At 37.2% G+C, this 14,952-nt stretch overlaps 1 protein-coding gene across 1 annotated transcript; it reads left to right on the top strand.

Moving 5' to 3' along the window:
• Window positions 1-9,611: 9,611 nt before the first annotated feature.
• On the top strand, window positions 9,612-11,219 carry LOC122081006 (xylulose 5-phosphate/phosphate translocator, chloroplastic). Its single transcript, XM_042647937.1, has one exon. It carries the CDS (start codon window positions 9,707-9,709, stop codon window positions 11,033-11,035), a length of 1,329 nt encoding a protein of 442 aa, XP_042503871.1. The 5' UTR covers window positions 9,612-9,706; the 3' UTR covers window positions 11,036-11,219.
• The last annotated feature ends 3,733 nt before the right edge of the window (window positions 11,220-14,952 follow it).

The following is a 14,952-nucleotide window of genomic DNA, read 5'->3' as shown; positions in this document are numbered from 1 at the left end:
AAGGTGTTTGATGAGGACGGGATGCTGGAAGGCGAAGACATCTACCGAGTTGAGCAATGGCAGGGGAGAGGGGAGATAGAATGGTATAGCAGTGGTGGAATGAAGGTTTGAGTGATTTCCCTTGATCTAACGGTTGTATCTAAGATTATCAGATCTTATGGTTAAAATTTCGCTAACATACCACTAAAGGATTATTATTATTATTATTATTATTATTATTATTATTATTATTATTATTATTATTATTATTATTATTATTATTATTATTATTATTATTATTATTATTATTATTATTATTATTTCCACCCTGGTGTGGAGTTTGACTGCTTCTCACTCTGTGCTACACGCCCTCAACAGCTGGAGAGTTGGATCCTCTAAGGCCCCTCAATCCTCATTGCCTCAACGTAGACGATTATTTTTGCCCATGAGTAAGCAACTTCTTCTATGCATCTTCAGATTTCAGGCTTAATGAAACCTAACGGGTGTTGCAAATTCTTCATTTCTTAAGCACGAATTGTTTGACCCTAGAATAAAACCGTATAGTTTTTTCTTCCTCTTTTGGATGTCGAATTGTCATGCACATATTATTGGCCAAAATGGCATTTAGGGTTCAAATTCTTCATTTCTTAATAACGATTTTGTTTGACCCTAAATTCTTCTCTTCCAGCCCTTGGTGAGTTTCTCATATTATACAAGATTGTGCTTTTTTGGCTCCAGTTTGCTAATATATCCTTTGACATAACCTTAGAGAAGGAAATTTTGTTGTTGATCAGTTAGGTTCCTATGGTAGACAAAACCCTTTTTTATTTTCATTTTTTATTCTTCTTGGGAGTCCTCACTCCACCCCTTTCTATGTTTCCATCTTTCTTTGGACTCTAGGTCTTGTTTCTTCCCCCGTATTGTGAATTTTGCTTCTTTTAATTAAGTTTATATTTCATTAAAAAAAAAAATTCGTTGCAAATTCTATGCTGTAAACATTGTAAAAATCTTACCAGTTTGGTGGGACTTTAGAGGAGAGTTTGGCAAAATGCACATCAGAAGACTCTTCTTTGCAAAGTTTTGTTTGATTCCCACCCAAATTAACTAAATATCTCATTTTTTGTTTTTAAAAAAGTCCTTACAAGTATCTTGCCCTTTAATCCCACTCCACCCAAATAAAGTTGACACTACAAGAAATCTCTCATCTAATGACCTCCAAAGTGTCGATAACTCTTAGGTAAATTTGCCTCGGCATCATGACCACCATCTCGCCATGCAACAATATCTAGTTTCATAGCCTAGAGGGATATTTTTGGAGGGCACACCTAGCTATGTTGCATGGAAGAATGATCTGACAATTATTGCCATTAAGTATCTAGAAAGTGATTTACATTGATCACATGTCAAATTTAAACTCAAATTAAATCATACACTTACCTCCCATGTATTGGCGTGCACTCTCTCAATTATCTTGGATTTTTGAATATTCTATTTTTGTTAGTGACGTGACCATGTTGGCTTCATCCATCCAATGCTCTCTTTTTAGTTATGTCTCATACAAGAAGGGATGTGGAGAGATATTTGGGGCGGGTGATTCTTGATTGAGAGGGATTTCGTTACTCTCCAAAGGAAACAACGAAAAGGTCTACAAATAGTAGACTCAATAGAAAATCAAGGACACAATCATAGTGGAGTCCAAAATTGCCCAAATACATCTCGTCATTGATCACTTTGCTGTTCTCTCTCTCTCTCTCTCTCTTTGTCTTTTGCGTCTTGATTTTGCAGGTATCTTCATTGTAGATCACTCTTAGTCGCCAATGTACAACATTGGTATTAGAGCATTGGTTTACTGGCTGCCCACTACAAATTTTCCTCAGTGATAACATCTCAATCTAAATTGGTGGTTCAGCTCAATCTTGCCTTGGTGACAATTTATTTCACAATTTTCTCAGCCATCTCTGCTACGTCTTGGCAACTGTAGGAGCACGCAAGTCTCTGCAGTAACTTTGCCAAATCTCTATATCTAGAGTACCGCTAAGCAGTTTCTTTGTGTATCAACGAGCAAAACGCAGAAAGGGATATAATTAGGGAGTGGGATAGGTATGCCGCCGATATCAAGTATGCTAGCGGATAGCACCAATAGGAACACATGATGAAGTATCATTCAGGAAGGATATGAGGATCATTTCAGAAAAAGGGAAGAGAGAGATAGGCACAATGGGTGCTATCATACTTGATATCGGCGGCATGCCAAACCTTTTCCCATATAATTAATTCCTCTTGTTGGCTTCAATTTTTTTTTCCTTTAGATTTTAGTGATGTTGCCATGTTGGCTTATCCTATCCTAAAGAATTAGTCAAAGATATTATAAGATGGAGAGAAAAAATAGGGATGTGCGATTCTACGATTGCGGAAGCAATCGTTTCTCTCTCCAATGGCTCTTGGACTCTCTTAACTCCTATAACAATGGGGGTTATGGGTTTGAATATGTACATTTTTGGAAAAACTCTAAGGCAATCGTCAATGGAGTCCTTATCACTATTAACAGAGGACTTTGATTGGGGTCTACATATCTACAAAATTCCGTTATCATTTGAATTCCCCTGTGGCATAATTTATGCATAATCCAAAGATAACATCTAGATTACGTAGAGTAGAAAAATTAACCACTCTCCCCCATAAAGGGCAAAACCTCAAGAATGTGAATAGTAATTAGATAGCAAATTTATTATTTTTAATATTTTATCTATGAGTTGCCAAATAAAGATGGAAAGAGCAACACAATCCTATATGCATATGCTGATATACATGCGTATATTAATGAAAATCTGCTTCACCTGTGGGTGTTGAAATAGCATAAAATGCTCCCCCAACTCGAACGGATCATTCAACTATCTCCACTTAGACCCGTTTCATAAGTTTCTTCTGAAAATGGGAAACAAAACTTAATTTTTTTTTTATAAAAGGGACTGTCTGAATGACTACTGCGTGCACCTACAACATGATGTAACTTTCTTTTGATTATCTTGTCCTATTTTGGAACAAAATTTTATGTCATGACAAATGAGTTTTTAAAATAATTTAAAATCTAAGGGAAAGGATTCTTTGAACAAGCGACATAGAGAAGCGTACCAAAGAGGTACAATCGAATGGTTTTGTATATAAGAGGGCATGCGAGGTTATTTCATGTGAGGAGAAGAAAGCATGAGAGAGGCATTGTTAGGATTTCGTACATAAGAGGGCAGTGATGTCATTTTATGTGAGGAGAGATAAAGAGAGTAGGTTACTTGCCGCTCAAAAAACTTTTCACAATCCAAAGATGGAAGAAAGAAATCTATTTAGCTAAGAGCGTGGTGTACGATAGTGCTCCCATGTGTTTTTCTCCTCCTTCCCATATGAAAAGACATATCTACCCCTTATTTTGAGAGATGAGAGAAATTGATATAGAGTGTTAGCGTAAGTCGTTCTCCCAAAGAACCATTTCCCTTTAAAAATATATTCATCACAATAAACAGGAGATTCACTGTTTCACATTTTTTGTCAAATGTACTAGCGAAATGACAAGATTTTATCGTTGAAGGAAATAGAAGTCTATTATATTAAAAGGATTAGTTTTCTTCATTAAAAAAAAAGTATTATAGTAAAAGGACAAAATGTTTCAAAAGTATGACGACATTTTTTGCGCCTAAGCGTGTATTTTTACCATGCACTTCGTTAGGTATTGTTATTATTTTAGTCCTAACATAGGAAGTTATCTTTGGTATAATATTCTGGGTTTAGTAGTACGTGCTTTATGTTTTGTTTTAATAGTCCTTAGTGTCAAGGATATACTTGTAAATATTCTGACATTGATGCATTATATAATAGAGGAATTATACTCCCCTCCCTTTATGTTTTAGGTATTATACTCAGACCCCCTGCGAAGTTTGTAATTACAAATGTACCATGTGGTGTTAACACTATTAGAAGCAGATGTTAAATGACTTTTTTACACCCTACCTTTTTTTTTTTTTTTTTGTGTAAAATAGCAGTTAAAAGGAAAAAGAAAAACATGAACAATAGATTACTTAGCCAGTCATGAAGGCATATAAAATTTTCACAGATCAAGGGATGATGAGAGGATGAACTCATAGATGGTAACATCGCTGTCAAGGCTCTAGAGTATTTTGTCCATGCCTTTAGGACCAAAAGATGTACGGAGTATGCGAGCGACGGCTTTATCGGCCGAAATGTTGGCCTTGTGTGCATCTAAACCCCTCAATCTGGTCTTCTGCTCTTGCTCTTTTATTATGATAAACGGTCGACTGAATTCATCAAAGGCTAACGCCATTTTCTTCTCTAATCAACTACGAGTCTGCAACTACAACCAGGGGGAAAGAAATTAAGAGAGAGAGGAGGATCGAGAAAGAAAGAGGATAAAAGAAAATGAAAATGAACGAGAAAGAAAACAAATAAGAATTGGAGAAGAGTTGAGAAACTTTGAGAAGAATGGCCAAGTCGCTTTGTTGTTTGTGAGCCCTATGGGCTCCTTTTGGTTTCCACCCTATAGGCCAGGGTTTTGAAACACAATAATCAGTTGATGGAATCGGTTTCGGCCGACTTTGATTCAAATAGGCTCAGAATTGGCCGGAATTGGACCAAGAATCCTAGAACAATAGAATCGGCATTTGATCTTAAAATTCATCAGCCATGGTTTTCTCAGAAGCAGGGAAGAAAGTGAATAGAGTCACCGGCCTTAGCTGCCGAACGGAGACAGAGAAGAAGAAGAGGCATAGAGTCGTCGACCGTTGCTGGGAACGAAAATGGAGAATAAGGGTTGATGGCAAATAGGTCATCTCCATTGGATCAAGGGTATTTTGGGGTTTAAAACAAATTTGTAACACACTTAACGGTTTCTCACTCATGGTCAGGGTACGGTTGGAATATTCTGCAACTTAAAAGGGAAGAATTTGTAATTTCAAACTTCGCAGGGGAGGATTTTGTAATACCTGAAACATACAGGGGAGGGGAGTGTAATTTCTCCCCAAGCTAATTGCGGCTCTCTCTCTCTCTCTCTCTCTCCCTCTCTCTCTCTCTCTTTTGTTAACGATGGGTATCTAGGCCGAGTTCTGAGAGTCCATACTGACCTCACAACCGCATGGACCGAATCATACCGGAATTGAATAAAAAATGTCAAATTAATTGGCGGCTTACGACTCTATTTCTCTCTCTCTCTCTCTTCTTCTTCTTCCTTGCATTGGATTTCCTGTGCCTCACGAAATAGCATTCCTGTGCAGTTCTGATCGTGTTGTTCAAACTCCTTTTTCAAGGTTGGATAATGGCCATTGTGAGTTCTCTAAAATTTTGAGATATTCTATCCAATAACCTGAAGGAAGAAATGAAATTTCTTTAGGGTGATTCTTTAATCATTAACACATATTTAATTTATCTTCTCTTTTGCAGATCATGGCACTTCTAAGTGGCTTTGCAGGTGTCTACACAGAGGTATTGGCGGAAACATGGATTCTGAAGCTTTTATGGTCATACAATTGTGTATTGGGCTAAAACTGGTGTGGTTTAGAACGTGATAGGCCAGTAAATATAAAACCCAAAAGGATGTGTTTGATGAATACTTAGATTAAGTTTAGGTGAAAATATTAGTTATGTTCCATCAAAAAAAAGAAGAAAAAGGAAGTAAATATTAGTTACTGGTACAGGTTAAAATATCCTGGCTGATGACACTAGAAGCCCATTGGGGAATATATATATATATATATATATATATAACACTAGCCAACGTGTCAAGTGTGTGCATATGTTTAGGGAGGGAGAGAGAGATCCATTTTCCTCAATTTCCTTAATATGTAATATAATTGGAAATGAAGGTCTCTATGTATGAAATAAACACTAAAAGAACATGAAAGAAATAAATTTTATTTAAGGCATTTTCATTAATAAAGGGTATTATGAAGGTTTATGTTTTGGAAACATAATTACATTAATCAAGTGAAAATGCATAGTAAACAATTGACAAGTAGTTTATATTTTTTTATAATAATATGATATACATGTATGGGGCCTCAAGAGATTACTTCAGTTGGTAAAGTCCAACATCCCACAATTAAGAGGTGATGAGTTCAAGTCTCCTTGGGCCTACCAAAAAAAACAAAAAAAATTAGGAGCAATTGTCACTTAATTAACTTTTGATAAAAAAAAAAAAAATGATTTACATGCATAGTAATAATATCATTAAAAGTCTCTTTGGAAAGTTATAATGAAGTATTCAACAGGGGGAGGGGGAGGATAGTAGGCCATAGAACCTATATAGATGGGGTTGGGCTGCCACAATTTGGCAATTATCTTATGTTCAGCCTATGAAGAAAAGAAAGAGAAATATGTGAGTAATTCACCACACTGCACACACTCTATGTGAGCTAGTTTTCCAAAACATCAAATCTGTCGGCCAAAGTGCCCTTCTTTATTTAAAAGCTGTCATCATTACAAACGATAAGAAACTCTCCAATATAGCAAGAGATCTTTACTACACAGAAACAATGAAAATTTAGTAACTCCCTAAAATAGAAAGTTCGTTTTTTAGTAAACTACCTAAAATAAAAAGTTCTAAACAACTAAGAAACAAGAGTTAGGAGCTCTCCGCAAAATAGAAAATCCCAAAATAACTACTACGTAGCATACTTACTAACAAATGAACAACTAAATTAAAAATAGACAATTGCTGAACAAAATAGATAATTGCTATTTCTGACTCCAAAGAATATTACAGCAGCAATCAAAGATCTTCCAACAGGATCCTCGACTAGAGTTGTCCATTGAGGAGTCCACACAATTCCTTGCGAAGAGTACCATCGAACCTAAACCGAGGTGAATACTCGTATATTCAAATCGAATTTGAATCGAATTAATTTGGTATTTAGTTTCGGTTACAAATTGACACCTGAGACTAACAGTTTCAACGGTTGGGAGAGCTCTAATATGCACCCTAGCCTTTGGATCCTCACTGCCGCTCATTGCTTCTCTATAGAGGATTTTCGTGCCTTTTTGAATAAGAAAAGTTGGAGACAAATTTTAATTGTTCTAGAGTTCAGACCTCTACTGTAGCATCTCAAAACATGAAATTAGGGATCAAATCCATCCATTTTGATTTTGATCAAGTTGAAATCAGTCCCAAGAACTCTAGAAGAGATTCTAGGGTTTCTTGGCATGAATTGGTCATGTCAAATTGATTAGAATCAGATTTCTTTTACTGCTGATTCATTGATCCATACCTGATATTTCAAGCTTTTTTTCTTTTTAATAATCCAATGAAAAGCCATGAAAAAAGTATCTACTAGGTAGGTTCCCCTTTGATTTCTTAGTTGGCATGTCTTTTAACCCTAAAAGAATAATGAAACTAGGGTTTCAAAAATCGGTGAATCATATTGAGAATCGTTTGATTCAGATTGAATAAGTGGTCACTGATCTCGAATTCTGATGAATCAATACATCTGATTCCTCGAAAAAAAACTAGGGGCGGAAGTTTGGCCCTAATGGCCTGAACCCTCCCTTGGCCCGCCTTGATCCCGAATAGGGATTGACCCGAATATTTATGAGGGCCAACCCGACCTTAAGTCAGTGTCAGGGCGGATAAGGGTTGATGTCTTTAGCCCGCACAATCCACCCTGAACTTGACCCTAATTTTTTTACCCTGACTTTTGGCCCTGGTTTTTGTCCATCCCAGCCATGGTTTTTGGCCCTGATGTTGACTCTCGTTATGACCTTGGTCGTGACCTTGATTTTAACCTAATTTTAGATATTGTTTGACATTAACACCTAAAAAAACCCTAATATATCCTCTCACCGATCTCTCTCGCTTTCCTTCTGCCGCAAAAGTTCTGCGTTTAATAATCGCTTCATCAATCACTCTTGAACGTTAGGATTCGATATCCCATTGCATGAGTGCACATTGTGTCATGCCTTTGTCCCTTAACAGACATCCTCTGCATCATTTGAGAAATCACCGGTAATGTTCTCCTCTTTGTTTAACATGAAGTGTAATTTGAGATCTTCGGATTGTTTGCCTTATTAAAATGATCTCTTTGTTTATCATGACAAATAGTTGGAATTTTTTGGATTATTTGCTTTCTTAAGATGATCTCCTCTTTGTTTACCATAATAGTTGGAGTTAGTTGTATTATTTGAATGTTTGCTTTAGGATGTTCTCTTCATGGCAAGTAATTTGTGACTTTGATTTTTTTTTTTTTTTTTTTATATATCTCATCTTTATTATTAATATCTATATTTTTTAATTATTTCATATTTTGTAGGGTCAGGGTTAGGGTCAATCACGGTCATCCCGGCTCTTGATGGCAAACCAGGGTCAGGGCTAATCAGGGGCATCCCGACCCGGCCAGGCCCTGAAAAATCAGGGCCAATCAGGGTGGGTATGGGTTGGGCCTGGGTTGAAGTTTTCCGGCCCTGAGTCAAAGTCAGGGTGGGTTTGGGCCCAACTAAGGGGACTTAGAGTTGGGATAGGGTTTTAAGAAGCCTGGCCCAACATGGCCCTGTCGCGCCCCTAATAAAAACCCTACAATCTATAGAATGTTCCTCGAGTATATCGATTTGATCAAAACTACCGACTCTGATCACTTTCATCACCGATTATGCTTTTCAAAACCTTGAATTAAGGGTGTTAATCGGTTTGGTTTCGGTGTATACGGTGCAGTTCAATTCGGTTCACATTTATTTGGCTGAAATCAAATCGCACCATTTACTAAATGGTTGCACTTTTTGAAATCGCAACCGTTTAGTAAATGGTTTCGGTTTACGATTTTTAAATGGTGTCGATTTCACAGTTTTAAACGCTTTTAATCGCAATTTATCCATACGATTTCTTAAAAGGTTAGCAATCGGTTTTCTAGTCTATTCACATGCTTACTAAAATTTGTTTTTGTTGATAAAGGTTTCAATCTTGTATCAAATTAAATAAGGCATTGAACAAGTAAGGATTTAACTAAATGAGGCATTGAACAAGTAAGGATTTAACTACAGAACTACATAATAGGAGTGAATTATTGAATAGACTATTGGACAGCCTCTATGGTAGTTAATTCTTCCCTAAATTAAACCATTATATATGTTTTTGTTAAACCAATCAAATATCTACGGGTTAATCAGATTGGTTTTGATGGTTTAAATGGTTCAGTTTTCATGGTGTCAATTCGATTTGAAACCAACAAGTTAAACGATTAAAATCGACTTGACCCATTTAACTAATCGGTTTTAAACTTGAAACCATTTACTAAACAGTTTTACGATTTCAATGTAAACAACTCGATTTGATTTCGATTTCAAATTCACATCCTTATCTTGAATGGCAATACCACATTGATAAATTTAGAACATGAAATGGATTTTTTTTTTTTTTTTTTTGGGGGTGGGGGCGTAACTGAAATGGAAATTGAGAGCCTGAGAGACTGAGATGATTAAATAGGTGTATGCCATAGTTTTAAATGTCGGGTAGGATTGGTCAGGATCGGCCTGAACCGAACCAATCCTATCCGATCCAGTATAAGGGTAAAATAGTCAAAATATCAAACTGAAACAAATATTCAAATTTAATTTATTTTTAGTTTTGGCTAAAAATCCTTCTCCTTCCGATTTTTATCGTCTGCTTGAGCTGAGAACATGTAGTTGCAGTCTCTCTCTCTCTCTCTCTCTCTCTCTCTTCCTTCAGTCTAACTGACAAGGCATGAAGACAATGTATACACTGAATCCCCTTCCTTCTTTTCCCCACATTAATCCAAATTCCACCATCACTTTCTTCAAATCTGACCCCAGATTCTCCACATATTCTTACCTTTCTCTTCCGAATTTACGTAGCAGAATCCAATGTCGACGAACCCCAGATTCCCCATCTGCTTTGTTCAACAAACCCACCTTCCAAATCCAAGAAACAGGGACCAAAATCCTCAATTTCAGTTACCCTTCAAATCCAACATCTCAGATCCTCGAAACATGGAACAAAACCAGCAGTTTCAGTAAAATCAATGGTTTCCCATTTTGTATTTTCTCAAAACCCACATCAAATCTCCTCAGAGCAGCTTCTGAGGCTAACCCAGGAGGAAATACCGAAGATTCAAAGCCACAAAGCCTTCAGCTTGCTCTGATTTTTGGTCTCTGGTACTTCCAGAACATCGTCTTCAACATCTACAACAAGAAGGTACTAAACCTCTTTCCCTTCCCTTGGTTGCTAGCTTCATTTCAGCTCTTTGTTGGATCTGTATGGATGCTCTTCCTCTGGTCATTGAAACTCCAGCCTTGCCCAAAGATATCGAAACCCTTCATTATAGCTCTCCTGGGTCCTGCTCTCTTCCACACAATAGGTCATATTTCTGCCTGTGTTTCCTTCTCTAAGGTTGCAGTGTCCTTCACCCATGTAATCAAATCATCGGAACCTGTCTTCTCAGTTGTGTTCTCATCCTTCCTTGGTGACACATACCCACTTAATGTCTGGCTCTCAATCATTCCTATTGTGCTGGGTTGTTCTCTTGCTGCAGTTACTGAAGTCTCCTTCAACTTTCAGGGCCTGTGGGGAGCTATGATCAGTAATGTGGGATTCGTTCTTAGGAATATTTATTCAAAAAAGAGCTTACAGAACTTCAAAGAAGTAAATGGGTTGAACTTATATGGATGGATAAGTATAATTTCACTGTTCTATCTGTTTCCAGTTGCTGTGTTTGTTGAAGGATCCCAGTGGGTTGAAGGGTATAGAAGAGCTCTAGTGGGTATTGGGAAACCATCGACCTTATATCTGTGGGTGATCATATCTGGGGTTTTCTACCATCTATATAATCAGTCCTCTTACCAAGCTCTTGATCAGATTAGTCCATTAACATTCTCGGTCGGAAACACAATGAAGAGGGTGGTAGTGATAGTTTCATCAATTCTGGTTTTCAGGAATCCTGTGAGGCCTTTGAATGCTTTGGGATCTGCCATTGCAATCTTTGGGACTTTTCTGTACTCCCAGGCGACAACAGCTAATAAGGCAAAGAAGGTCGAAGGTGAAAAGAAGAGATGAAATTTGTTGTTTCCTTCACTTCCACTCTATTACTTAAATAAGATAAACATTTTGTTCATTGTCTCTTCAACATTTGATACTTAAATGATCTGTTTAATAGTAATTAGATTCAATCATACTACTTCGACTTCGAAACATGTTTTCAATGAAAGTTTTGCAGTATGTGGTCTGTTAACTTGCTTAATGTTGGAGATGTTATTAATACATGGTCTCATATCCATGTTCTCTACTTCTTTAAGATTCTCACTTTCCCATCTATATCATTATGATTCCATTAAAGTAGCCACTCTCTGCTTCTGTTATTCATCAATGCCCTTGGTTGCAACCCCATGGTTTGTACTAACCCCCCCCCGCACAGCACACAGAGACAGAGCCCATTATTGGCCTTTTGATGGAAGATAGAAATCAATGCCATAAGTTTCTCTCAACAAAAATCAATGCAACATGCTGGGTTTTCTAGATTATGGGAACTTTAGGAAGGTTGCATCAATTTCAGCAGACATTATGGATGTTTGAGTTGAAAGTCCTCTTATCACATCACTCTCTAGCATTAAAGTGATGGTTTCGTATGGAAGGAGGGAGAGTCTTGTGAGTCAGAAATTTCCAAGGATCAAAACATCCAAAAGAGCGGACAGATAATGAGCCTGAAGAAAACTAGGGTTCAGATTATGAAAAGAACAGGCAGCAAAAAGCAGAAAGTTGTGGAAATCAGAATAACCCAAGGTTGGATTTTATAGGAGAATTCAATTAGTTGTAAACCTTAAATTTGCTGCACAACAAGCTTATGTCAAGGAGACAGAAGGATTAATATACCATGTGTTCTAGCTGGAACTGGGATTTCTCTGTTCTTCTAGTCGGTCTCGCTGAACCAGATCTGATTTCTGGGCAGATTTTAAAAGTTTAGAACAGGGCAAGTAACCGAAAACAATATGAGTATTATTCATTTCTATCAGATGGTATTTTTGATAATTTTATTAGAACTTTGATTCAGATTTGAGCCATTTTCATTACTTATTTTGGGTTAATATTTGACCATTCTTTATTAATTTTTTTTTTTTACCATTCAGATATATGTGGAGTCCTCTATCACATGGACTAACTAACCCATGTGCTGTCAAATTGTAAATTGTGAAGTGTTATACTTCACTAGGCATACTAATGCCTAGAAGGACCGTAACAGTAAATATCAAATTTGAAAAATTTTGAATCAAAGAAGAAAACTAAAAATTTCAAGTTGAGAAAATGGCACAATGAAATTATAGAAGATATGAGAAACAGAGTATGAGATTGGAAAGGAAGAAAAAGAGAAAATAATAATTAGAGAGAGAAAGAGAGAGGGGTGGGGGCTATTCCTGTGTCCTTTCTGATTAAAATTTTTGAGAGTCCACCGAGACACACGCAAGCGCACGGGCCTCTTTTCCTCTTAAAATAAAGGTAAAAGAAGATTAAACAATGTAAAAATAAGGAGTAAAAGTAGGGATTAAAAAAACATTAACCACTTTATTCACATATTTAGCAATTTTTATGTAGGTGGAAGCTGCGGAACACCCCTTATAAGGTCGTTGATTGGTTTTCCCCTATCGTACCGTTGAAACAGGCCTAAAAAGAAAAAGTAATTGATTTCATAGGGACCTTATTTGATCCATATTTAGGGCAGTCTAAGATCAGCTGCAAGCAAAAACGGTGGATACGCAATGAACAAAAAGTTATACGAAGAAAGCCTCATTCTACGACCACCCTATAGTTATATTTGCTTGGATTCTTTGAACCCATGCCTTTTTGGTCGGGACTAACCCTACAAGCAATTTTCATCTTCCTGAGTTGTGAAGCAATAACAAATAACAAGTCTATTTTTTCTTTCGGAATGGAGCATTAACCAAATGATTATTCTAAAATGGCTATTCCACCCAAAATGTTCTGTGTGATGTTGCGGAACCAAGACAATTAGGATCAATTACTAGATATGTATCCAAATATTTAAATGATTAAGGATATTTGTTTGTAATTGTGTTGGTTACAACTTAGGGCCCATTTAATAACATTTCTGCCTTTCTGTTTCAAGAAATGGAAAAAACGAAAATTGCCTTTTCTGGAAATAGAAACAGAAACAGAAAAGGTGTTTGATAATCTGTTCCGTTTTAGTGAAGCAACTTTAGCTAATGGGGGTTTAAATGGCGATCTCGACCCAACAAGACGATGAGGCCAGAACCTCCTCCAACACACCACTACTATAGCCAAATCACGGACTAGCAGAGGAAAAATCATAACCCTGCGACATCTGCAAGATTCGGTGTGCCTTGCCCTGTCAGAGCTCAAAGCTAGCTAAATCGATTGTGTTTCACAGGAAAAGCTCGTTCTAGGTTGAAAATCATGGTAAGCTACAGAACACCAAAGCCTCCGGAAAGTACAGGGCACACAGAGCAAGATAGGAACCCAACGCGAAGAAACTGAGCATTTCTTTGCTTCTGGAGAGAGAGAGAGAGAGAGAGAGAGAGAGAGAGAGAGAGCTCTTCGACGACAAGAAGCAATAAACAAAATGGAAGTTCCAAAATTGGATTACGTTTTGTATAAAATTTTAGTAGTATGTGTCTCTCATCGGCTTCTCGAAATCCAGCGAGGGCAATAGCATAGGCGACGGAAGCGTCGCAAGTGGTGGTGGTGGCGAGGATGAGTTCATTTTGCGATGAGTTATCCCGAACGAGAGACAAGTTCAACTTGTTTCGTTGATGGTAGTCGTTTCTAGAAATGCAGAAACAAAACAGTTTTGTCAAATGCTTTTTGTTCTGTTTCTACCGTTTCCAGACATAGAAATGATAGAAACGCATTTCTTGAAACGTTATCAAACGGGCCCTTAAATTATAACCCTTCTTAGAAACCCCCCCTTTTTTTTTTTTTTTTTATATGTATCTAGATAGACCTTTGGCCGGACTAGTCTCACGAACCCATACTGACCCCACAATTGCATAAATCAGATCATACTGAGATTGAATGAGAATCATTCAAAATCACCAAAAGCAATGAAGAGCATTAAACACCCCGTGCGAGTAGGCACTAAGGATGTAAGAGGAATCGAACGATTAGGTCGAATTCATTTGAAATGTAAGTCTAGTTGCATGAAAAAAAAAAAAAAAGAAAAAAATTTACTTACTACATTGCTTTGTCTTAAACTGAAACTTCAGCTGTCAACCCACAACCATCCGCATCCAAATCTAACGTGCCACAAGAAAAAACACATTCGAGTTGTGAGTTGTGACACCTACCGTTACTAAGGCTATGTTTGGTAGGAATTCTTTAGAATGAGAATGTCTCTTGCTATTCTCAAAATGTAAAACTCATTCTTGAGAAGAATAAGAATTTTGCTTGGATGCTCATCAGCCTGAAATATATTCTTCCCCATTCCCCGACCATCGCTGAGATATCAACCGGAATTAAGGGGGAAAATGACGTGCTAAATCAATCTCCCCAGCCTCACATACTCTACAAAACATTATACAAAACCAAATTCAGCTCACTAATTTCATCAAAAACCTTCCATGCAATCACTGCATTACCAAACCAAAGTGAAAACTGTGTATAGGCTGTTAAACCAGTTCTAGTATCATTGCATCTGTCACAGAGGCCTGAATAACAAGAGCTACAGTGAAACTATCAATGGCTACTACTTCTCAAAACCGGATTTGAAATAACTGACAGATTCTTACCGATTTTGGGTATTTAAGTAAAGCTTGGATTAATCCCAAGGGGTAGCTGAGTTGGTAATGGACCTTTGCCTCAGAAAGCATATGGTTCTGAGTTTGGTTCCTCTTACCTTCTTGAAGCCACTCACACGGAAGTGTTTAGTGCTCTTCACTACTTTCAGTGAAAGTTGTATGGTTCTCATTCCATGTGGGTCAGTATGGGCCCGCAGGACTAGTAAG

The sequence above is a fragment of the Macadamia integrifolia genome, chromosome 6 (assembly GCF_013358625.1).
Source record: "Macadamia integrifolia cultivar HAES 741 chromosome 6, SCU_Mint_v3, whole genome shotgun sequence".
In the NCBI taxonomy this organism is placed as follows: Eukaryota; Viridiplantae; Streptophyta; class Magnoliopsida; order Proteales; family Proteaceae; genus Macadamia; species Macadamia integrifolia.
The sequence above is the reverse complement of the archived record's forward strand: the minus strand, read 5'-3'. Positions and strand labels throughout refer to the sequence as shown.